The sequence below is a fragment of the Pan troglodytes genome, chromosome 13, assembly GCF_028858775.2.
Source record: "Pan troglodytes isolate AG18354 chromosome 13, NHGRI_mPanTro3-v2.0_pri, whole genome shotgun sequence".
Classification (NCBI taxonomy): Eukaryota; Metazoa; Chordata; class Mammalia; order Primates; family Hominidae; genus Pan; species Pan troglodytes.
The window spans coordinates 123,665,798-123,692,031 of record NC_072411.2 but is presented as its reverse complement, the minus strand read 5'-3'; the positions used below and the strand labels follow the sequence as shown (position 1 = coordinate 123,692,031).

Below are 26,234 nucleotides of genomic sequence, written 5' to 3'. Positions count from 1 at the left end.
TTCTTTTTCTCTCTCAAAGGTGAATTTGGTGAGGTATGCAGTGGGCGTCTCAAAGTGCCTGGCAAGAGAGAGATCTGTGTGGCTATCAAGACTCTGAAAGCTGGTTATACAGACAAACAGAGGAGAGACTTCCTGAGTGAGGCCAGCATCATGGGACAGTTTGACCATCCGAACATCATTCACTTGGAAGGCGTGGTCACTAAATGTACGTGGGTCACCCACCCCCTTTACAAAGCCAAGCTAGAAGTTACTGGGAAATTAAACACACATTTTCTTTCCAGGGAAATGACAGATGGCGCAGACCCACTGATTGCTAATAGGAGGAAATCAGTGCAGGACAAGTCATTAATCTTGTAGTCAGCTCTAAATGGGTCTTTGGTTTTGGCTGGATACCCTATATCCAAGGCAGCTTGTGTGAGATTTTAGAGAAATTAATATTGCAGATTTTTGGTATGCCATGCCATCCTTCAGATATTTGCTAGGCCAAACTGATTGTCATAGGGTGGGCTCAAGCAGATGGTAAGCAAAATAAAATTTAAGTACTTTTCCTATAAAGCACAACAAAACCTGGCCACACCTTGTGCTGGAATCTTTGGTTCCAGATGCAGAGAGTGAAGCTTGGGAATCTTGAATATATTGCGGGATTTGCTTGTCTGCTCTGCCTGATTTATGGCTGTTGCAGTTCAGCACCTATTTACAGTAACACCTGGTTGAACTTTACTTTTTTAGTCCATTAGCATTCGCTGAGCCTGTGAACCACGCTTCAGTTAAAATGCGACACAGCTCAACAGATGCATTTTGTGAAGCAAATCCTGAATAAATCTGTAAGGCTGGCTAAGACCAACTTATAAAGTGCCACATAGACAGCACAGCTGAGGCAGTCCCTGTTTAAGGTGGCTGTGTTCCAAGAGCCCTCATACACACTACAGTTACTACAAGTCAAGGATCTCGTAAGCCTGGGGCTGTGTCCCCTGGAAAGCTAAGGCTTTTCTTCTTTGATTCAAGGTGACTGTGGAAAGCATCTTCAGTCAGCGTGTGCAGAGTAATGGCAATATAGCCACCCCAGTGTGGGGGAGCAGTCGGAGGAGGGTAGGTTAAAGAGAAAAACTGATGCTGGGTATAATCACTCATACCTGTAGTCCTAGCTACTTAGGAGGCTGAGGCAGGAGGATCACTTGAGCCCAGGAGTTTGAGGCTGCAGTTGAGGTGGGTAAGTTTCCTGGACCCCTCGTGGGACTTGTAATGGGGTGTGACTTGTTTTGCTTGGCCACCGAGCTCAAACTTCTTGTAGGAGGGGGAGCACACAGTTTAGCACCTGCAGGAGCCTGGGCGAGTGGTTGCCAGTGACCTCTGGAGCCCCAGGTGTATGTTACAAATAATGCTCTTTTAGCAGTTGTCATCCATGGATGGCTAAGTGTTAACCAGCTCAGTGGAGAGTCGGGGTGACAGCCTTTTTCACCCTCCCGTCTTGGTACCTGGGTTCCTGTCCGGTGTCCAGGAAGAATCAGGTCACATGGACTTGAAGGATGGTGAATGTGTAGGTTTTATTGGGTGATGGAGGTGGCTCTCAGCGGGATGGGGAGCTGGAAAGGGGAAGGAATAGGAAGATAATCTTCCCCTGGAGTTTGACTATTCCTAAGCGAACGCCCATGGTTTCCGGTGTTGAAGGTGGGGCCTTTGCAGGGAACCACCCTCTTCTACCCAGTATTTCCCTGCCGCCTGTCCATATCATTCCTAGTGAGCTATGATAGTACCACTGCACCCCAGTCCAGGTGACAGAGGCACCTGGACTCTATTTTTTTAATAGAAACCTGTCTCTACTTAAAAAAAAAAAAAAAAGAAAAGAAAAAATGAGACATTAGGCCTGGGGCAGGTGGCTAGTAGGACACAAAGTACAAAATCTTTAGGAAGAAGAAATGAGGTGGTTACTAAAATGGGAGAGAAAGTACACACTATACAGTTCAGGGGTCCTCAAACATAAGAATCTTCTGGAAAGCTTGTTAGGACAGTTTCTTGGGCCTCCTCCTCAGAGGTTTGATTCAGCAGGTGGTGTGCGGCCCGTAAGTTTGGAGTGCTAGAGAGCTCACCACAGGTGAAGCCAATGCTGCTAGTATGGGAATCACGCTTTGAGAACCATTGGCCTGGGGACAAACGACCGCGTACCAGCTCTGCTGCTTCTAAAGCTTGTGACCTTGGACTACTTTTTCAATCTTTCTCTTTCAGTTTTCTCATCTGTAAAATGGAGGTAAAAAGAGCATTTGCCTTATAAGGTTATTTTGGGGATGAAATAGAATACTTAGAGTGGTTACCACAATAGCAAATTTTTTCAGAAAAAACCTCGTATGTGTTCAGTGGTGCTATTATGTCTTAAGAAGTAGGTACATCTTTCCCCATCTTCAGAATCTTTCCAAAAAAAAAAAAAAGAACCTTGGTGAGAAGGATATATAATTTTCTGCCTAAGGTGAAGGCTATAATTAGCATAGAATAGCTCTATTTGCTTTTTGAGATTAGTTTTACAGACAGGATATTTTTCTGTTGCCTGTGGCCTTCAGGGCCGCCCAGAGCCCTTCACTACTTTAATTAAAAGATAACATTCCCTTTAAATACTTTTGCAGGTCCGTTTTCTAAAAAGGAGGCTCTGTTCAGCTTAGGGTGTTTTTCCTGTCGCAGACAGTGATTTTCCCAGCACCTCTGCAGAAGAGAGAAGAAACAGGGGATCTTTGTATTAAAGTCCCACCGCGCCTCTAAAACGCGTAGCTATTACAGCTGTAACTGTTATAAACGACTGGATGCATTTGCATAATGCAGTTGTCACTGAATTAAAATGATTTAAAATTTCTATTGGAGAAGCTATTCCCTTCCCCCACCCCTTTCCTCCCCACTGCATCCCTGCCTACTGCAGGGAAGGAGACTCCTCTATCCAAGAGCCCAGCCCAGGCCTATTTTATAAGCCTGGGCTTATACTTTATAAGTATAAAAATATACTTATGGAGACATTCATCTTTGTTTCCCTTGTAGAGCTCATAAAGGATCTGACAAATGGATACTTTTAATAAACAGAAAATGGAATGCAGAAAATTTGTGAAGATGGTGCCAAAAGTCCGACTAGGGAGGTGTGAGGGTGAAAGGGTAGAGTGGAAGCGTGTGAATTCATTACCAGCAGTTACTTGAGTAACTTTTTAAATTGGCAGGAGGACCATAAATTCTCCACATGACCCTCACTTTTGGATCCTCTCCTGTCGTCTCCACAGCTCCAGAGGGATCTGGTGAAATGCAAGGAGGTGTTAATGCACAGCCATGAGAGGCTGCCCTTTCTCGTTAGTTGACAAAGTATCTTTTGATTGAGGCAGGTTGATTAAAACTCATTTAGGCACATTTGTTCTGTCAGAAGACTATGGTCACAAGCTGGGCTCGGTGGCTAGTGCCTGGAATCCCAGCTACTCAAGAGGCTGAGGCAGGAGGATCCCTTGAGCCCAGGAGTTCAAGGCTGCAGTGAGCTATGATCATGTCACTGCACTCTAGCTTGGGCCACAGAGCCAGACCCTGTCTCTTAAAAAAAAAAAAAAGAAAGAAAGAAAAGAAATTCACCCAGGCTTGAGTGCAGTGGCACGATCTTGGCTCACTGTAACCTCCGCCTCCTGGGCTCAAGTGATTCTCCTGTCTCAGCCTCCCGAGTAGCTGGGACTACAGGTGTGCACCACTGCATCTGGCAAATTTTTTTTTTTTTTTTTTTTTTTTTTGAGTAGAAAACCCTGGTCACACATTGTAGAGGGTAAATGAATCTGAGAACTAAGCATTTCCTATTTGTATTGATAGAGAATGTGCAGACACACCCCTGCCAGCATAGAGAAAAGACTTAAAAGTGGTTTTATGCAGCTTTGGTCTGCACCACTTTTTCTACCAGCCTTCTTTCCTCACTTGAAAATAAAATGTCCATGGTACCATTTTCTAATGCAAAAGTGTTTGCCTCTGAGTGATTTCTTAGACACAACACCAAAAACTCAAGCAATCAAGAAATATCACAAATTGATATATTGGACTTCATGGAATTAAAAACCCACTCTTCAACACTTTTGCCCCTAAAGTGAAAATTTTCCCCATCCCCTATATGCCAGAAATTATAAGCTGATGGAATCACTGGGTGGAAAATGTATTTCTTTAGAATAATTATGGGTGCTTTTCAGTGGTGAAATATTTCAGCCCATTTTTCTAGACTGAAGTCTAAATAATCAGCAAATGCAGCAATAAAAAGTGTGATTTTTTTATTTTTATTTTTATTAGAATGACTCTCACTCTGTCACCCAGGCTTCAGTGCAGTGGCATCATCTCGGCTCACTGCAATCTTTGCCTCCTGGGCTCAAGTGATTCTCCTGTCTCAGCCTCCCGAGAAGCTGGGACTGCAAGTGCGTACTGCACCCGGCACATTTTTGTATTTTTAGTAGACACGAGGTTTCACCATGTTGGCTAGGCTGGTCTCAAACCCCTTGCCTCAAGTGACCCACCTGCCTCGGCCTCCCAAAGTGCTGGAATTGCAGGTGTGAGCCACCGTGCCCTGCCAGTGTGAATATTTTTGGTGTATCAAACTGACATTTTATTTTCTTCCAAAGGAATATTTTAGGGACCTGTTTTATCCTTCTCTTAGAAAAAACAAAACAAAACAAAAAAAAACACCTCATGATTCCCACCCTCCACTTGCCAACAATAAACACCCTTTAGAAAGAAGGAATTTCAGACCTTGAGCCTATTGCCTGTGATCAAGAAGGTAAAGAATGGTTCTTATGTCCTAAAGTCCTCAGAAAGCGGACTTTTGTGAAAATCTTGTTTACACCTCATTCTGCTCAGAGCTTAAAATCATTTTTATTTCTTTGCAGAAAAAAAAATAGGTGGGGGGAATGGGGGAAATAAGGATGTTCTAGTATTGAATTTAAATTCCTGTCTCAGATGAAATAATTTTCTGAACCTTTCCTGTGACTGTTCTGGGTTTTTTGTTTGTTTGTTTGTTTTTTGAGGTAGGCAGTTTAAGGAATCAGACCAAAGCAAGTTTATTCATAGCTAGAGAAAATGAAGAGAAAGGACAGAGGCCCTGAGCTGAGCAAGACAGTGGAGAGGAGTCGCATGCTTGTTTTTTTGTTTGTTTTTTGAGACGGAGTCTCTGTATCGTCGCCCAGGCTGGAGTGTAATGACGCAATCTCGGCTCACTACAACTTTGGCCTCCCGAGTTCAAGCAATTCTCCTGCCTCAGCCTCCTGAGTAGCTGGGATTACAGGCGCCTGCCACCACGCTTGGCAAATTTTTTTTTTTTTTTTGTATTTTTAGTAGAAACGGGGTTTCACCATGTTGGCTAGGCTGGTCTCGAACTCCTGACCTGAGGCGATCCGCCTGTCTTGGCCTCCCAAAGTGCTGAGATTACAGGCATGAGCCACCGAACCCGGCTGCGTGCTTGGTTTTAAGACTTGTCTGGGTAAGGAAGGATTCAACATAGCTACTGCTCCCTGAGACATGGATTTCTCTAAATAAAGAAGTTTATTGCCTATTGACCTCCTTAGCTTCTTACAAGTGGCTCTTCTGAGGACAAAATAAATTAATTATCCTAAAGATTATTTCTGCATTGAAACAGGCCTCCCCATTTATCATTTTCCCCTTTTGCTTGAGAGAGCAATTATCCATTCATATGCTCCCTGGATACCAGAGGCCACTTTAGTTAAAGACCTTGTCAACAAGCCACCCAAAGGGTTAACTATCCAGATGGAATTTAAACCTACTCGTCCTTTTAATATTTCATTCCTAGCTCCCCGCAGCTGAGGCATAAGCTTGGCTTGTTTTAATTAAATTAGATCACACAAGACAGGTGTCTTGGCAGTAAAATTGTGCACAGCCCATTTTTATCTCATTAACTGCAGCGCTCATCAAAGGTTTGTGTTTTTCTTTCTGAAAACTCTAGGTAAACCAGTAATGATCATAACAGAGTACATGGAGAATGGCTCCTTGGATGCATTCCTCAGGGTATGTGACTACTTTATATTAAACCCAAGAATGTTGGTATTTAGAAAAGTCCTAACAGAGTCCTTGTATTTGTTGTGTTCGGTGGTATTCGTGGATTTCTTTTAATGGGCAAAGAAAGAAGAGGAGAAACGGAGAATGATGTGATTTTTAAGGCTATTAAATAATCCATGTTCAACGAGGGTAGTTTTTGATTTATTCCTGTAATGTGGAGCTGTTGGAGCCGTAGATTCATTACAGTTGGATAATTTCCATCTATCACAGGAAGCAAACCGAGCTCCTAGGGTACAGTCTACTAGTGAATTAGTGACTTTGGTCAGAGAGGCCTGGAAATAATGTTGAGTTTCATTGCATACCGGATACAGATACCCAAAAAGATTCAAGTAATAAATGCTTGGTGAGAATTAACTTGGCCTAATGCTAATGGGATTGTTCCTCACTCCTTTCCTATGCAGAAAAATGATGGCAGATTTACAGTCATTCAGCTGGTGGGCATGCTTCGTGGCATTGGGTCTGGGATGAAGTATTTATCTGATATGAGCTATGTGCATCGTGATCTGGCCGCACGGAACATCCTGGTGAACAGCAACTTGGTCTGCAAAGTGTCTGATTTTGGCATGTCGCGAGTGCTTGAGGATGATCCGGAAGCAGCTTACACCACCAGGGTAAGAAAGATTGGTGACATCTGGGCTTTCACTCTGGTGAAACTGTTCCTCTCGTCTCACTTTGAGATTGAAGCCCTTTGTAATTTTTTTATTTTTCAAGTTTTCTCATCCCTTGAAGCCTCCTCATATACCTGCATCCATTTTTAAACCATGTTTCCAATAAAAGAGGGATTTTGAAGCTGACTCTAGATGTATGACATTAACAGCCACAAACTAGAAGCAAAAAGAATTATCTTTCCCTCTATGTTTTTTTTTGGGGGAGGGCAGGGGGAAGAAAGTGCTAATGAACAATAAGACGGTGTCTTAAATAAAAATGAGCTAACTGAGAAGCAAGCATTAAGGATCAGTTTACACAACAAATGATCAATTCCTGAGAAAATCAGGAGGTAGCTTCACTTATTTATTTTTTTGCACTTGTATTTGCCTGCCTGTCTTCCTGCCTCTTTCTTCCTTTTTTTTTTTTTTTGTTGTTGTTTTAGGTTTTGTATTTGCCTTTTTTCTATTCTTTAAAAAAAATCTTTATTCTAAATGAGACAAAGCAATGTTTCTAGTTGGTAGGCTACCAAATCTCAGAATGTATATACAGGATTTATAAAACATTTATACCATGCAAGGTTTTCTAATATCTAATGGCCTTCATTTCACCACTGGTAGATAAGCAGGGATTAGGACACAGTTAAGAGTTTTAAGTACACAGTTAATGGCTGTGCTATCTTAGCTCCACTATCTGAATATAAAATACTAATGGAATAAACACAGAATCATAAAACAGTTATTGGCCATTAACACTGACACTGTTAAAATCAACACGAAGCTGACAGTTACCAGCCATTTTCCCCTTTTAACACTCCTCATTTTGCATCTGCAATCCCAAGCAATGGGGGTTTTTTGTTGTTGGTTGGTTGGCTGAGCTTTTTTGGGGGTGGGGCAGGGGGGTATAGTATTCTATTTCTTTGGCTCCAGTTTTGATTCTTATGCTTGTCCTCTTTTGAATTCCAAGTCCATTCATTTAGAAAAGAATAGATCTTTGTGAATGTTGAAGATCTTTTATTTTTTCCCAGTAGTTGGAGAAAGAAAAGTTAAAGGAGGCTTCTAGAATGATACATTTACATAGATAAAACCTTAGCCAAATATTTAAGCAGGGGGGAATGCAGTACAAGTGTCCTTCTGTGTGTAACAGGGATGAATGCAATACACTGGGTTTTCAGAGTTTACTGCAATGTATCAAAGCAATTTCCAGTACAATTTATTGTCCTGTTTTGTAGCCCTACCTAAGAAAGCAAAGAAACCTTTTAAATGATAGCCCTAGGGATACCTCAAGGGTCTGAATTAGACTTGAATTAATTTCCCCAGGTGGAACCCTAGGACATTGAAAACCTGACTGAAAATACCTTATACCTAAGCATAAACAAACAAGACATTTGAGGCAGAAAAAAAAGTGTGTTTTGAAACTTTTCCTGGGTAATATTCACTTGCTTTACCATTTTACAAGTCTTTTTTTTTTTTTTAATTTAATAACAACTAATATCCTGCCCTTACTCCATTAAAGTCATTAATGGCTCTAGTATCTGGTATTATTTGGCTTTCTCTAAAGGCCTATTTATCATATCATCCCCTAGCTATTGGACATATTTCTCATGCTGTATAAGGGGAGGTAGACTTGTGTGATGGATAGAAATGTTCATATTTAAATTCCTTCATTCATGATTTTTGAAGCAGTGTAAGCATTGCCTTCCTTTGTGCTCCTGGGTGAGAGAATCCAACAAAAAATCAAACAAATGTCAGCTACATATCACTGATACCCCGTAGATAACACGTATTTTGTAAAACCTGAGATTTCTTTTTTTCTAGAATATTGCCTTAAGCAGAGCTCAGATAATAGGTAGGCTTTAAAAACATAATTAGATTACTTAGTCACTTCCCTGTGAGTAAAGAAAACATAAGAGAACTGTGTTAACCTGGAAGACTTGCGTTAAAATGAACAAGTGTCTTATTGTTTTGAGAGCTATCTCAAGAATGCTGTTGTCCTGCTTGGCTAGCAGGAACTACATTCCGAATCTAAAATGGCACATCAGTGATGTACTTAAGGAATAACTTATGGCTCAAATGTTCACAGGGTGGCAAGATTCCTATCCGGTGGACTGCGCCAGAAGCAATTGCCTATCGTAAATTCACATCAGCAAGTGATGTATGGAGCTATGGAATCGTTATGTGGGAAGTGATGTCGTACGGGGAGAGGCCCTATTGGGATATGTCCAATCAAGATGTAAGTCTCTATGTTCTGAAATATATTTTTTCACATTGAGATTCAGGAAGTTCTGCATTACTGTATGATGGAGTTTGAAATGATACATTAAACTCAAATTTCTTAATACAGCTATATCTAGCAAGCTAGTTCAACATTACAACCAATGACTATTGATTTCAAGGACAAGAAGTAAATGGCCTACATGGTACAGTGTGGGAGATAGATACATACGCACATAGATTCATGGATAAAAAATATGGGATAGTATTTTTACTTGGTGAACTTTCAAAACCAGAGTAAAACAAAAGTAAACTTTGACTTTTAAGAAAATGCAAAGATAATGAAAAAATAAATTTCACATACGATAAAACGGACATGAAAGTCTTATTGAAAGAAAACTAGTGAATATTTTAAAGCTGGCATCGTTGTAATTAGAGCTCGCCCCTTGAGGACTCTAAAATAAAGCTTCACTCAATGACCCTTGGTAAATTATGCACATCCCTTTAAATGTACCATCTGGACTACTTTGTAAGGGAGTATCCACAATGACTGCAATTTCAGAAAAGGATTCAATAATGACACTAATAAGATTCCAGAGTAATAGAATTTAATTACAAACATCTCCAGTGAGAAAGAAAGAAAAAAAAAATAAAAGAAAGCATTGATCAAGGGGTCTTCCTAGAACACGTTTTAGCTAATTCTGGAAAAGTTTACATTAGTTCTGGTAAGATTGGGAATCATATTAAAATTAAATGGCCACCTATACTTTTCGAACTTTCCTAATTTTTTATGTATGTGGTAGTCCATTATCAGAGAGTGTTTACAAATGCAAGGTATTCAGTTTATCAGTTATAATTATATTTTGGAAACTTCTTTTCAAAAATTCTCTCTGTGGTGGAATGTTACCTATCCATCTGCCTTGTCTTCCTCCAACAACAGGCAGTTGCACAGCCTTGACAGAGCCACGTGCACTTAAGAAATAGGATGCAGTTTGCCTTATCAATTAAAGAATGTTCAATGCAGGCCGGGCCCTGTGGCTCATGCCTGTAATCCCAGCACTTTGGGAGGCCGAGGCGGGTGGATCACAAGGTCAGGAGTTCGAGACCAGCCTGAGCAACATGGTGAAACCCCGTCTCTACTAAAAATACAAAAAATTAGCCGGGCATAGTGGTGGGTGCCTGGAATCCCAGCTACTCAGGAGGCTGAGGCAGGAGAATCGCTAGAACCTAAGAGGCAGAGATTGCAGTGAGCAGAGATCACGCCACTGCACTCCAGCCTGGGCGAAAGAGTAAGACTCCGTCTCAAAAAAAAAAAAAAAAAAAAAAATACAAAGATTTGCTGGGCGTGGTGGTGTGCGCCTGTAGTCCCAGCTACTCGGGACGCTGAGGTAGGCTAATCGCTTGAACCTGGGAGGCGGAGGTTGCAGTGAGCCAAGATGACACCACTGTAATTCAGCCTGGGCCACAGAATGAGACTCTGTCTCAAAAAAAAAAAAAAAATGTTCGGTGCAATAGAGAAATGCACTCCATGTCTGGTGGGGCAAAAAGAATTCTCTATGCTGACCAACCAGATTAAGGGGAATGGTAGTGTTCACATTGTATTATCTGTGGATTATAACAGAAGATTCATAGCAGATGGGAAGAAAGCAGCTAGCCTAAGTGATAGTAATTACAGGTTGGAAGAAGACTATGGAGGGGAATAGCATGTAGTCTATTGTTTATGTGATTATGCTGTGCAGACAGCTTCTAGTAGCTTCTTGTAGCCACATTTGGATTCAGGTTAGAGACTCTCACAGGGACAAAGACAAAAAACCTAAATGAGCAAATAGTAAATGTAGTTACTGTAATTATTCGATACTTAAGCTTTCTTTTTCTTCCGTTGAAATCATGGCCAAATGTTCGTAAGAGCAGAGTATCTAAAGATGTCAGTTTTTCTACCCTAAATATGTTCAGATCTGTAATTTTGGCAGTTTATATATATGTATTTTATATATATATACACACACATATATATAAAAACAATATATATATATAAAGAATTCTGTTGTTTTGAACTTTCAGTTCTCTGGCTTTATCCACGAAAAGGCATCTGAAGCCATTTCTTGCTCACAAATAATATTGATCTGTTATTTGTCTCTGTGTTGGATTCTATGTAGAACAGGAATCAATAGGAAATGTATCTGGGGAATTACTTTGATGCATAGAATTAATTTGGCATATGGTAAATGGAGTGAAAGTAACTGTTGAAAATATGTCAAACTTAGCAAGTTTTTTGTTTAGTTTAATCCTCTGCCCCCCAAAATATTTAGTAGTAAACTGAGAAAATATGCTTTGCTAACCTATGAGCCATCTTCCAAGCTGGCAGTGGATAGGAGCTTATGAAAGAGCATTAATCAGTCTGAGGGGTTATAACAATTTATGTTCCGCTGGCATCAGCCCAGTGTTGCTTTCATTCTCCTCAATTCAGTGCAAAATGTTCTCATCAAGTCTAGAGTCAACACGATGCACCTGGGAAGATAAAAGAAACCCAGGTGATCAAACTGTCGTAGTGTAATTGCTAGAAACAAATAGAATAAGGTTCAATAAGACAGCATAGAGAAGTCTGCTTTACAAAGAAAAGTAGGTGATACTGATACACGATATTGGCAAAATACATAGGAGAAAAAGGATCAGAGGGCTTAATAAATCACAAGATGATTTGTTAAACTGAAACGGTGCTCTTATTAAAAAGATCACAGTCATACTAATCCATGGACCCTGGACCCAACAGACTCTTTTCTTTCGAAGGCCAATTTCTGAACAGTCAATAGACCCACCACAGGGTGAGTCCAGTGAAGTCATTGGGATGGCTCAACCACTGCTTATTTCTCTGGCAGCTATCATGTTGATAGAAAGAAAAATAAATGGAGTGATTTAAAGCAAATAAAACTTTTAGACTCCCAAACAAATAAAAGCACCTCCAGAATCTCAGAGGATATCCATAAACAAAGGTAATGAGTAGCCAAAAAACTGTGAAGTAGTTCTCCTCTATAAATTTGGCATGTCCTACCCTATTATTTTCTTGGAATTTATACCCCAAAGCAGGGGGAGGGTGTTAGAGAAAAGTCTATAAGAAAATAATTTAATGCCTATGAAGACAGATGAGAAAAATTAGAATTAGCAAAGAGACTGTTGAATGTGTTATTTATGACTTACTAGGCAAGGAGACCACTCTGGGCACTCTGGATGGTCTTGGCCAATAAGACAATTATCATGTACCATTATAACTTCCTTCTTTAGATGTGCGAGGGTCTCCTTTAAAATGTAAATGCCCCAAAAGAAGGAATTTTTTAAATTGTTTTTTACTTTTTAAAAAAAATCTACTTACTAACACCTTTAACAGGGTCGACTGACAGCCAACTAAGACCAAGAAAGCAATTCAGAGTTGGTGTCTAGGGGTAGAGTAATCCAAAAGAAAAAATGGCTGGGCGTCTGGACTTGGACTCTGGTGTTGACACACTGGCTGTCTATGTAAGAGGACAGGGCCTTAAAAGGAGGCAAAGAAAATTCCATTTTGGAGACAGCTATTAATTGCTTCCCAAGGGAGGTCTTTGGCACTAAATCAGAGTCTCTTTTGCGAAGAGTGTTTAGGTGTGCTAATAGCAGAATGGAGCGGGGCAGGGGACTGGAGGCAGGGGGCAGGGCCACATGATCTCTGAGGGCCATCACCAAAACTGACACCACATTGTGGATCTGACTGGGCTCTAGCCACTCGAGAACATTGATGCGTCTTCCCTTTAGAGTACACCTCAGTGCAACAGCTGGCTTCCCTCTCCTGTTGCCAGTGATACTCAGGTCTAGCTTTGGCTCATGTGAAGGAGTTGGAGCTGTTCCCAGGCTCCAGCTTGCTGGCAGCTTCGTGCACAAGAAACATGCCAGTCGGAAGGGTGAACCTTGAACAGCAGCTTGCCTGGCAGCTTAACATACCATCCTGTTGTCTTCCATAGGTGATTAAAGCCATTGAGGAAGGCTATCGGTTACCCCCTCCAATGGACTGCCCCATTGCACTCCACCAGCTGATGCTAGACTGCTGGCAGAAGGAGAGGAGCGACAGGCCTAAATTTGGGCAGATTGTCAACATGTTGGACAAACTCATCCGCAACCCCAACAGCTTGAAGAGGACCGGGACGGAGAGCTCCAGGTCAGCCATGCTTACTTAATAGTGATGTATGAAAGAACACATTAGAGGAGGCAGGCAAGTGGTGACTCACTTAAATTCCTGCCTTTTCATCAGAGGCCACTTCATGGCTCTCTGCAACCTGGGTGGCTTCTTTCTCAATTAGTAGAGTATTTCAGGTAGTTCTATTCAGCATTTTGAATAACTAATACCTGTCAGGCATCAAATAGTTATAAGGAAAAAACTTTAAAAAATAATAATAGTAGGAAAGAAATAACTGAAGTGCCTATTTTAGGATGCCAGGCCTGAAATTTAGGAAGAGGGGTGAAATGTACTTTTAGAAGACGTTCAGATCAGTAGGTGCTGTATTTTGAAATGGGGCAGGAACATTGGAATAGTAAGAAATAAGGATTAGAAAACAGGTCTTTAAGCACGGCAATTTTAAGTTGATTTATAAAATGTTAATTGTAAGAAAGAGATTCATTAGGTTTCAGTTCTTCTGGTTTCCCTTTTCTGAGTCTTTCAGAGTAGGAGGAAACAGGGCCAAGACAGGAAATGATTGAGTTATAAAGCATGCAGATGAACGTTTGTGAAGGATTTTAAAGACCAAAATGATTGGACCACCTGAAAGAGGTAGTTATTTTCTTGGAATGAGCAAAATGAAGAAGTATATCAGTCTGTAGAGAACATAAAGATACTATAAGTCCTACAAGTTCAGTGAGAACTTTCTACAGGGAGAATGGACTTTACTGGTATAAGATTCAGGATACCTACATATCAGTAGTCTCATCTGAAAGGGTGTAGACCATCTTTATCAGTTAAATTATTTTAGAATACAGGCATAATAGACCAGGTGACTCAGGCCTGCGAGAGGTGAGACACTCACTCATCTCCAAGTCTGAGCTTCTCACAGGTTTCTGTTTCATCATGATCCTGTGTTAACAATAGGAGGACATTTTCTCCCACAATATTTAAGCCCTTCCAGTCTTTGCAGGCCCTGTGGTGTTCTCCTCTCATCTTTCTCCTGAAAACTTAGACTAAAGATTCTAGAAAAGAAGGAAAACACATTACATGAAAAAAAAGAGAACTGTGGAATAGATAGTAGAGATACCCTATATTCTCCGCCAGGTTTTCAAATCCCTGTCATTAGCAACTACACAAAATGCTCAATGGTCTGTCCAGCTCTTTTCAAATAACACTGAAAAGGGCTGAATTAACATTTCACCTCTGCCACTTGGTCACTATGTGAACTAAAAAAAATAAAAAAGTCTCCTACTATTGTGAGGCTATTTCTTGTTCTTCTGTTCTCCAAGAGGGTGAAATAGATGACTATAAGGCCTCCTTTCCAGATCTAGCTGACTTCTCTTCCACCTTTTAGATCTTCAGCACCAGAGCCCATGTATTTTGTCTGAGGGTCCATTCAAGGCCAGTTTTTTGGTGTTTGGTACTTCTTCTGTTAGCATAAGTCATTCAACCACTACTATCACATAGCATCTGCTTTGCCCCAAGGTACAGAACAAGTTGAGGTATTAGATACACTATTATCAGTTCTAAATTCTTTTTGCTGATGGTACTTAAATAGCTTTGAAGCTTATTATGGCTTACCTATAATGAGATGTAGTATAACATGGTATGTGATTCAGCACAAAATTAGGCTAACATCATGGTGTGCCACCAAGAGCACAGAGGCTTCCAGAACAAGCTGAAGAACCACCCTTAAAGTTAATTGACATCGAGTGAAGATATTTTCGTTGTAAGGTCATATTGACCTTGTCGGTGCTCAGAGCCTACATCTTCCTCATTAATGCTTTTGGCTTAAAGTCAGAAGTAAATGCAAACTATTGGCTTTTGTCTAATAACAAATATTATTGCTATATATCCGCACTCAATTAAATGTCCAAAATTCTATGTGGTAACATTTGTTGTTGACTCAAAATTGAAAGAATAATTATATCTTGATTATTTTTGCTGTAAACATTTACAGAATTGTACTTAGAAAATCAAACTTATATTGAAATAATGGACACAAAAGAAAGGTTACAATGGCAAGGTATTATTTGGACACGAAACTGACTGATAAAACAAATCTTTGTCAAAATATTTATATAAACAAGAAATAATACAAATCAAGTCAATTTAGATAAAAATGAAAAATTTAAAAATTGAATTGGATTAATTCTGCTATGTAGAAAATTAAAGCATTATATCGACTTAATTTTGTTTTTACAAGGAAAGAGTTTTTTGGTTGAAAATTTAGTAGTAATGATATAATTGTGATTTAAATGTTTGTACTTAAACATAGTATCATGTTGAAAATCAGGTCAAAATGTTAAGATCAAACACATTCTGTAATTTTTAGGAAAAACAGAAGTTCAAAAACTATGACTTAACAAGTAGCAGTATTTTTCTACAGGTTATTATAAGTAAAGGTAGTATAAAATACCCCCATGAAGGCCTACTCTATGGTTATTCAGCAATTGGGTGATGAAGATAACTAACTATAATTCGCTTAATAGTTTTTATTAGTAAATGATTTTTTATATGTCAATATCATTAGGAAAGGCAGAATTCCAGCCTGTAATTGCTTGTGACAGTGACCTAATAGAAAACACCTGGCCTAAGAAATGAGTAAACTAATAAATAAGTTAATAAGAAGTGCTTTGAATTTGTTGAAATCATTATTCAGGAACCCCAGCAAGGGAATACGAGAAGCACATTCCACAATCCAAACAGTGATCAAAGTGGCCATTCTTCTGCCAGCCTTGGCACTCGTGCTGGTCAGGCATGGGTTGATTAAAGAGGGGATTAACTCCCTGCTGTCCCAAGTTTGTTTGAATGCCCCAAGCCTGCCTGCAGACTAGGCTGGAAGCATGCTGGACTTGAATTCTTGCTGTTTTCTCTGCTTCAATCCAGTCTGGCAGGTGGCAAGCTCGCAGTTTTCCTTACTCATCCTTCACTAGGGTTTCCATAGTTGCTGAACGAAAGTCTGTAATATTCAGTACTGGCAGGGACTGGACTCTTTCTGCAAAGATTGAACAGGTTTCGGCCATGAGGACTCTCCCAGTCTTCACCCCAGGCTAGGGTGTTAAAAGACCTGCTATGAGCATGAATGCCCTCAGAGGGCCACATAAAACAAGCGCAGGAAATAGAATTAAGAAAAAATAGGATGATTGATACATGCTTTAGCAGCTTTGTGAAGTTAAGAGCAAAATATTGCATGGTTACATTTAACAACAATTGTTCCATTTAAAACCTTCTCTTAGCTTTTCGGTTCTCCTTGCCTATTTGAGGCAATCAGATTTCTGAGTCTTCTTGTCTCACTGGTAGCTCCGTTCTGCTTATATTTTCTTGTTCTCTTTCTAGACCTAACACTGCCTTGTTGGATCCAAGCTCCCCTGAATTCTCTGCTGTGGTATCCGTGGGCGATTGGCTCCAGGCCATTAAAATGGACCGGTATAAGGATAACTTCACAGCTGCTGGTTATACCACACTAGAGGCTGTGGTGCACGTGAACCAGGAGTAAGTACTCAACGATGTAACACGAAAGGGTAAATCTAGATTTAATAGTATTTTCTTTTTTTTGCTTTGAGCTGCGTAATCATCCTACTCATTAAAAAAAAAAAAATCTGGAATGCCTCTCATTTTGATTGAGTATAATTTTACACAGCCTCTATAAAGTATCTACATTCTTGCATTAAATTGCTTAATGAAACATTTTAATACACCTGCCTTGTTGTGCTGTATTAATTGTGGCTGATTCAAACGTGTGTCTGCATGAAGCCCAAGAAAAGAGATTGTCAGTCCCCGTGACTTCTTCTGTCCCTTTTTTGTCGCCCTATGTACAGGGACCTGGCAAGAATTGGTATCACAGCCATCACGCACCAGAATAAGATTTTGAGCAGTGTCCAGGCAATGCGAACCCAAATGCAGCAGATGCACGGCAGAATGGTTCCCGTCTGAGCCAGTACTGAATAAACTCAAAACTCTTGAAATTAGTTTACCTCATCCATGCACTTTAATTGAAGAACTGCACTTTTTTTACTTCGTCTTCGCCCTCTGAAATTAAAGAAATGAAAAAAAAAACAATATCTGCAGCGTTGCTTGGTGTACAGATTGCTGAAACTGTGGGGCTTACAGAAATGACTGCCGGTCATTTGAATGAGACCTGGAACAAATCGTTTCTCAGAAGTACTTTTCTGTTCATCACCAGTCTGTAAAATACATGTACCTATAGAAATAGAACACTGCCTCTGAGTTTTGATGCTGTATTTGCTGCCGGACACTGAGCTTCTGAGACATCCCTGATTCTCTCTCCATTTGGAATTACAACCATTGTATTTTGTTTGTGGCATAAATTACAGTCATCTGTCTTTCACTGGAATGAAGACCATGCCTAGGAACATTTTTTAAGGACTCAGCTGTGGCTTTTAGGGCTTGGTTCATACCATGGGGGAAAAAAAAATCCTAGGAGAAAGCGACGTGGCTCATTAGTGTTGCCTCTTCAGTGCTCAAGCCGCCTGGTGGATTCCTATGACACAGGGGGCCTGGAAAGAAAGGGAAAGTGGATTTAAAATATATATATACGTAACCCAAGCCCCATAACCCCTAACTGGACAAATGAGGTCTGTTTCTTTGGGCCTGAGGCTGTGCCATATAAAGTCTTATTTTGGGACTTTACAAACTTGTCCTAACTATCTTGTGGATAGTGGGCTGTGACAATCTGGAATAGAGAACGTTCATACTTCGCTCCTTTAAAGAAGCGACCCCAGATCTGCAAGGTAAGTCCAACAACCAAGAATGAATTTTTCTCCAGTGAAAACTCCTTTTGTGTTTTAAACTTGATCTCATTCGAAATACTGAAAACAGAAAAATACTCTCTCGTGTCTCTCAGGTTGTGTTGATGTTTTTCAGGATTTCAGTCCTTTTTTGACAGTGAAAGAGGAGACCAAACACAGTGTGGTTTCCCTGCTATTCTTCCAGGGAGAAGTGACATATGAACCAGATGAGGTCAGGCTCTGAGGGATGGTCCTAGATGCTCACTGGCTGTTGACTGTGTGCTTTCCATCACGAAGGGCTCCTCCTGTCCTTTGGTGCCATTCATTCATGGTACACGTATTTATTATCTTCTGGGCACCAGGCAGCAAGCACAGGAGGCTTTCTCTCTAACCTTGTTAGGTCATGGGTCCCGTCCTTTGGAGAGTTTACCTCATTGGAGAAGTACTGGCGAGACTTTTCCATTAGCCTCATTTTCTGTCCTGCTCCAGGAAACTCCATCCCCAAACAGGGCCAAAGAGGATTTACCAAGATGCCAGTGGTGAGACTTGGAACTCGCCTCGGCTTCCTCATGATCAGAAAGTTGAACTACTGAAAAATGCACTGCTCATCCATAAACCTATTAGCTTTCAATGCTTCTGTTTTTATATACCAGCATTGAGTTTGTTCATTCCTAGAAACAAAGGACATAACTTTGGACTGGACACATTTTAACTTTTCATTCTTTTTTTTTTTTTTGAGTTATTTCATTTTTATCACTTTTAAACAAGAGTTGCTGATTTTAACGACCTTTCTTTCCCCTTGGTTGTATCCTGAAAGCTATTTCTTATAGAGCAAGGAATGTTAAATTTGATGCTGTCAAATCATGACAGTTTAGTAAAAACCTTTTTTGCAACATAAGTTGTAAAAGCTTTTCTGTTCAGAAGGAATGTGAAATTTGTTTTTAAAACTACTCCAACAATCTTTGTTTTATCACCACTTTTGCAGAAGTCTAGGAGTTCTGGATATTCATGTTAAAAGCTGACAAATGTAGGACTTTTTTGTTTCTTTTGCTTGCTTGGTAAAAAAAAAAAAATTATTATTATTATGATTATTACTATTTGAGACAAAGTCTCACTCTGTTGCCCAGGCTGGAGTGCAGTGGTGCAATCTTGGCTCACTGCAACCTTGGCCTCCTGGGCTCAAGCAATTCTGCCTCAGCCTCCCAAGTAGCTGGGATTACAGGCACCCACCACCCAGGCCTGGCTAATTTTTGTATTTTTAGTGGAGACGGGGTTTCACCATGTTGACCAGGCTGGTCTCGAACTCTTGATCTCAGACAATCCACCTGCCTCAGCCTCCCAAAGTGTTGGGATTACAGGCGTCGGTCACTGCGCCCAGCTGGCATTGTATTTTAACTAACTGGCATTGTATTTTAACTAACAACAGAATGTTACCTTGTGTACACTGAGTAATTAAAAGTTTTTTTTTTCTTAAAGTCTACAACTTAAGACAAGGTATTTTCTAAACACTGAACATATTAAAAGCAGACCATTTCAAAAGAGAACATGTCCATTCTGAAATAGCCTAACAACATTATATACTATGCTGGTGTTGTTTTGTTCCTGCTCAGCAGGTATTTCTGTAAATGAAGTAATCAGGGAAGGATCAAAGGAGAGGTGAAGTATGAAATCTTATTTTATTCAAAGGTCGCCGTCTGAATCTTCAAAATTTCAACATATGCATATATTAGAGTCAAGGCCGATGCAAAGGCCAAAAAAGGACTTTCCAAGTGCCTAAAATAATATCCAGCAACAGTAGAAGTGTTAACTCTCTCCACTACCTCCATGAAGTTTTAGAAGAGAAATGTGAGAACAATAGGAATGATGCTGTTTCCCAGGGCGCAGAGCCAGACTCTGGCATCCGGACAGCTATGGATTCTAAAGCCAACTGAAATGTTGACACTGGGAAATTCACTCCACTTTTCTTTATAACTCAGTTCCTCCACCTGGAAATTAGAGAGATAATGATACCTTAATAATAACACCTTTCCTAATGCATGGTGTTGTTGCAAGTGTGTATGAAATATTCTTAAGTAAAACGCGGCGAGCTCCACAGAAGAAAGGTGCGCTTCTTCCTCCAACATTGTCCAAGTATTATTCATCTGTCTTTCACTTGTAACCCCAATTGTTTTATTACAACATGCCAGAGTGGGGTGAAATGAAGTTCAGTGGTAGGGGGGTCACGCAGTGAAGCTTCTTCACTTAAATGGATTTATGAGAGTTTGGAGGTAAATACATATTTATACAATGGTGGTAGACCTTTCAAGTTATGCTGGCAGGATAAACATGCATTATTTAGCCTTGACATTTATAAAATTATTGTTTTGTAATGGGAAAGACAGTGATACAAAAGTAAAATTCTATTGCAATGAAAAGAACTGGACGGTAAAGACATTTCGATGTCATCACGACTGACTCAAAGGAACAAGCCTTTGTTTATTTAGTCACAATGAATTCTCCTTAACTCATGACCCTACATAGACCACATGCTTTGTCTGGTCTCTGTTTAAGAAATTTCCCATGATAAAGGAGTTGCCTGAATTCAATGGTGAGGAGAAGGCTTATTTCACTCAACTCGTATCCTGGCATTAAGTAGATACAAGTCTTCACACTCCCTTACATCTCAATTCAAATGTCCAATCATTTCTGCATACACACCAAGTCCCCAAATTGCCCACTTAATATTACAAATATATTTATGTAATATCTATTGATATCCAGATGTTAAGTGGAGAAGGAATTGGCAGACTGAAAGGCAACACGTGTTTATGAGACCATTCTTTCTCCTTTAAGAATTTCTAGTAGCAAAAGAAACCATCACCAACCTTGTGTGTCCGCAGGACGTGGAATACACTGTAGCGTTTTAAGATCATATTCATGTTCTCCTCATACTTCACATAAATACCTGCCCACCTGATGAAATCCCTTCACATTCAGGTTTCAAAAACTACATTCGATGGATTTGACCGATTTCCAGAGAGGAAATAGTTAGAAAGTAGATTTGATGACTTTTCTGTCATTTTTACATAATTGTCAACATAACATTCATGTTCATGTCGACATTTATGTCGACATGAACAGCCTTAGTGGCTAACAAATGGCTTCTTGAAGATATGGGTAGTTATACCCTAACCCACATTTATAATTTTAAATTGCTCAAATAAAATTTGTTTCTGGATAACTGATGAGCAAACTTTCCTTTTTTTTTTTTTTTTTTTTTTTTGAGGCAGGATCTCACTCAGTCGCCACTGGAGTGCAGTGGCACAGTCATGGTGGCCGCAGCCTGTGTCTTCCAAGCCAAAGCAGTCCTCCCACCTCAGCCTCCTGAGTAGCTGGGACCACAGGTGTGCACAACCATGCCTGGCTAATTTTTTTTTTTTTTTTTTTTTAAAGACGGGGTCTTGCTCTTTTGCCCAGGCTGGTCTCAAACTCTTGGGCTCAAGCAGTCCTCCCTCCTTGGGCTCCCAAAGTGCTGGAATTACAGGTATGAGCTACAACACCTGGCCAGAAAACTATTTCTCTCTCTTTAAATAGACTAAAGTGTTTTCTACAATTTTAAATATGGTCGTTTACTACAAAAAATTAAATTTTATTCTCTACACGATAAATGTACACATATGCAAAACAGACAAGTGATTTGATAAAATAGGCAAAATAATCTATAAAAGTGCATTTTGGTCTTAATTACTGCCCTTTGCTTGAGGCCACCAGCTGCTAAACATGGTCACTGTGGTGGGAGGCATAGTCCAATAAGTAATCTGGATAGTTGGTTGTTATAAATGAAAGAAGGGAACTTACTTCCTTTGGTTTGAGTTGATTATGTGACAAATATATGGACAATGAGGAGCCATGAGGATTCCATTGCTGTGTGCCAGCCTTGTTCGATTCCAGGCTGATGTCTAGAATTCCAGCCTGCGGCTGATTAGTTCTTGGTATGTGGAAGGAGGCTTGAACCTAGAAGACCTCTGTCATTCACAGAGCAAGTCTCTCCCTGTGTCCCATGTTCCCTCTCTCCTGCCTGTTTACATGTAGAGAGTATGGCTCTTTCGCTATGTTAGATTAGATACTTCTATTTATCAGGAGTTACTCTCTTGTTAAGAAAAACAACCACTTTTTTTCACTTCTTAGTTTGCATTTTTCTTTTTTTTCTTTTCTTTTTTTTTGAGACAGAGTCTCGCTCTGTCACCCAGGTTGGAGTGCAGTGGCGCGGTCTCGGCTCACTGCAGGCTCCGCCCTCCCAGGTTCACGCCATTCTCCTCCTGCCTCAGCCTCCCGAGTAGCCGGGACTGCAGGCGCCCGCCACCACGCCTGGCTAATTTTTTGTATTTTTAGTAGAGACGGGGTTTCACCATGTTAGCCAGGATGGTCTCAATCTCCTGACCTCGTGATCCGCCCACCTCGGCTCCAAAACGCTGGGATTACAGGCGTGAGCCACGGCGCCCGGCCCTTAGTTTGCATTTCTCAGTCATTATTGTTGACTATGGGTGGATTGTGAACTGAAACAAGTCAGGATTTTCATTTCATAGACAGGCTGTTCAACACGGTGGTTAAAGCATAAATATCAATTAGAACTTTGTGGGGTCTAATCCCAGCCTTGCCACTCCAGCGGGTATGGCATTGGGCAGGGTACTTAGTCTCCTTATGCTCAATTTCCTCATCCATATAATGGAGATAAGAATAGTACCTATCTCAGAGTTGTAATTAAGCTGTTAGTAAACAGGTTTTTTTTGCTTTTATAATTGCTATTTTTCAGAAAAGGAAAGTATAATTCGTGATCTCACCACTGAACTACTTTTACTGAAGGATACCAACTTCTACGAACCTATATATTCTTTCTTACAATAGTGGTTGACAGTTGGCTAGCAATATGGGTCGACGTTTTGTCTAAAGTCTTGCTCTTTTATCTGCAGGGAGTAGATTCTGCTATCTTGGCCTCACAGCCCTTCCTGTTGATTACAAAGCCCGTGGAAGAAAACAGAACACACCCTCCTCAGTTCCGTCTAAATGTGTTTCTTCTGCTTCAATTACGCCAGTTCTGGGGCAAAGACACTGATGAAACAACACCCATACCTGAAAAGAATAAATGTGTGACTTTCAAATCCCCTTTCGCAGTGAAAGAAACAGCAAACACTTAAGATTCAGCATCTGTTCTCCAGTTGCACTGAGGAATGCACTGTCTCGCAGCACCAGCTCTGCAGAGCCCTTGCCCCCAGACTCTTTGCGGTTTTATTTATATGTATTTCCATATTTCATTCCTGTGTGTCACTGCTGCATTGGTGTGGCAGCAAGTGACCAAATGCTACAGGTCTTACTATGGACACCAGGTCAGGTGCAACCACACAAAACAAAGCCAGTTCCATGAGCTGCCTATGATATGCATTGCGGAAGTAACATTTTACCCAGGGTGTGCCATTGCAGTGATATAAATATATTTTTTTCTTAGACTAAATATGAGCTGACTATCTCTTTTGATGTGTGTACATAGGTGTGAGTGTGTGTGTATGCGTGCCTGTCTGTGTGTGGGTGTGTGTATGTGTGTAGCCTCATGCTTAGGACTACCCATGAATGTTGTGGAATGCTACACCTGGAGAGTTCTGGTTTTCCACCAGTTTCAAGATGAAGAACTACATGATACAGTGGACCTGGAGACCATCCCCTTGGAAAGACAACCCAGAGATGTTCAGCATCCTGTATCTACACGTGTATTTTGTAGCTGTCACACTAACCTTAATAAGAATTCTACAGCTTTGGACAGAGGCATTTTCACCTTAATGGTGAAGTAATTTAAAATATAAATCCATTCAGGTGACAACCCATCATCAAAATTACAAATTTTCTGATTGAACTCATCTGAATCATCAGTTCCTTGATGGAGAGAGAGAAGGAGATGGAATGTGTCTGGTAACCGCAAATGGAGTACAAGTAGCCTTTGTTTTCCTGCATAAATGGACTTGTTGAATGCGAACAAATATATGCAATTCATATACTTTTGGAGATGAACGTAGATATGTGTGTCAGCTTTGAGATGGTGTGTCCTGGATTAATACTTTGTCTCCCAATATCACAGAAAAATACATGCCAGTGACTCTTGAGGTTAAGGTAGTTGGGATGAAATGGCCTCAGGCAATTTCAGATTCCCTAATTACCTGGAAAGTTCTACAGTAATTAATATGCAGCTAACTCCTATTGCCCTCACAAGAGCATCAGCCTTCTAGAATCGGAGCTCCGGAGTGTGAAGATTCAGTATTGATATGATATGTATACCAAACTCCAGCCAACTTACTGCCATTTTTCATAATCTGAGTGGCTGCCTTGCTTATCCTAAGCTATGGTTGCAGAAACCGTGGCCATTTCTATAAGCTATAACATCAAATCAGGGAAAAACGAGGAAAAAAATAGATTCTGAACCATTTATTGTTGAATAAGTAAAGAAAATCATCAATAAATATTTATTACATTCTGACAGGGTGTATGGCATTGTGTTCTATGCCAGAGTGACAAAGTTGATTCACCCCTTTTTGGGGACCTTAATATATTTTTTAAGGGATGTGCCTATGCATTGATGCCTGAAAAATATGTATAAAGAAATGAGGTTGACTCTCTGAGCAGTTCATCTTTTCCAGAGGTAAGGGTAGGAGGCCAACTTCAGGGTCTGGGTCTAAGCCCGTGGGCAAGCCCTGGCCGAGTGAGCTCCAATGCTAACTCATGTGCCGATCTCTAGAGCAGTGGGAAACTACCCCGCTGCACCAAATCAAGTAGCTTCACCTTGTGTATGCAGGCCCCAAGTTATTTTTTAGCAATCTTACGAGTGAAATGTTCTGGTGGGTTGAAAAACGTTCTTATTTTAAAGAAAGGTTGTGCTCGCTACACTGCTGGTGTGTGCGTTCTGAGACCTCTTGTATTCAATCTGTGAAGGATATGTGTATTAATCCGTACACCCGTATAGCCTCGATATTTGTCTGAAGACACTTAAATTCTGACCCGTAAAGGAAAGTTCTAGAAGCAATATTTTCACTTATTTAACATTCTCCAAACAACATCAAGCATTGATACACACTGAAGAGTGCGTTTATTTTTTGTATCACTCTAAGTATGTTGGAATATGCAAGGACTGTGGTTAAAATTAGAATGTATAAGGCATATTATAATTTAGTTCATACTGAAAAAGAAATTAACGGAACATTGTTCGGTTCACACGTTCCAAAATTTGAGTGATTTCTGGAGTTAGACATAGATTTTCTATTTTGTTTTAATTTGTCAAGGTATTTTTCTTCCCTTCATGAACTTTAGGTACACATAACTTATGTCATTTATTTATGGTCTTTTATACCTAGTTTGTAAAATTGTAAAATAGCAAACTAAATGCAAAGAGTTTGCATTTGAAAATAATAAAGTAGTTGCCGTATACAACCCTGCAATCTGGTTGTCTCTTTCAATAACTTTTGCTATATATATGGTGTGCCTAAATGAATTAATTATTTGTTGTCATTTAATTAAAACAAAAAATCTTAAATTCCAACTGAGCATACTTAGAGGTTAAAAATTATTATCTTCTAAAGATTCTTCACCCTTGAGAACAACGCATTTGAAAAATCTGACTTAGACCATTGTAATTAAGACTGTAGACTATGGTTGGCATTCAGGCTTCACCACTTACTAATTATACAGTCTAGGGCAAGTCTCTTAACTTCTCTCTGCCCATTTCCTTGCTTGTAGGATAATTACAATACAAGAGCTTTAAAAAGATTAAATATACTGAAACATTTAGCACAGTGTCTAACATCCAGCCAGAACTCAACAAATGGTGGTGATACTCAGTAGCTTTTTTGATGATATAAACTTTCTTCTTCAATACCCCCAGTTTGCTCTCTTACATCCTTGTCACTGATCCAAGCAACCAGCTACCCATCCTTGCCAGGTGCTTTCAACCTAGGATCCACGGATCCTCGAGGGTACACTGGTGCTCCAGCAGGTCCAACAGCATCCCTAAAACTGAACAAATGTCAGTTATTACATTTGTATATGTGTTTTGATGGGGAGGTTTTCAAAATTTCATCAAATTCTAAATTGCTATGGGATATAAAAATATTAAGGACCACAGTTTTAAAGTTGAATGATCTCCTCGTGATGCTATTTCATTAAATTATCAATTGGCAAAGTCCCTATTGATTGAACATCAGATTTAAGTTTTATTTTAGTATCTCAGCTAAAGCCCCTAAGAGCAGCTGGCTTCAGAGGGCAGGGGTGTGCCTTTAGTGTTACCGGCAACATTGTAAAACATGAGTCTTAAAAAGAATTTCAGAACCTGGGTCTTGTCTGGTTACTTTGTGTTTATGCCTTACTTAAGCTGCT

The 26,234-nt window shown here is 40.1% G+C and overlaps 1 protein-coding gene across 5 annotated transcripts in view; it reads left to right on the top strand.

Moving 5' to 3' along the window:
* EPHA4 (EPH receptor A4) overlaps nucleotides 1-25,300 on the top strand; it is a 156,276-nt gene extending 130,976 nt beyond the window's left edge. For 3 of the 5 annotated variants that reach the window (XM_009444396.5, XM_001164828.7, XM_063790801.1), the window contains exons 12-19: nucleotides 20-205; nucleotides 5,942-6,003; nucleotides 6,456-6,665; nucleotides 8,782-8,931; nucleotides 12,899-13,092; nucleotides 16,432-16,587; nucleotides 16,914-17,846; nucleotides 22,793-25,300. In XM_009444396.5, coding sequence (XP_009442671.1) covers nucleotides 20-205; nucleotides 5,942-6,003; nucleotides 6,456-6,665; nucleotides 8,782-8,931; nucleotides 12,899-13,092; nucleotides 16,432-16,587; nucleotides 16,914-17,028 — 1,073 coding nt within the window. In that variant the 3' untranslated portion in view covers nucleotides 17,029-17,846; nucleotides 22,793-25,300. Of the gene's footprint in view, nucleotides 1-19; nucleotides 206-5,941; nucleotides 6,004-6,455; nucleotides 6,666-8,781; nucleotides 8,932-12,898; nucleotides 13,093-16,431; nucleotides 16,617-16,913; nucleotides 17,847-22,792 lie in introns of those variants that run through there. The other 2 variants (XM_054679415.2, XM_009444399.4) reach the window with 2 other exon arrangements.
* The last annotated feature ends 934 nt before the right edge of the window (nucleotides 25,301-26,234 follow it).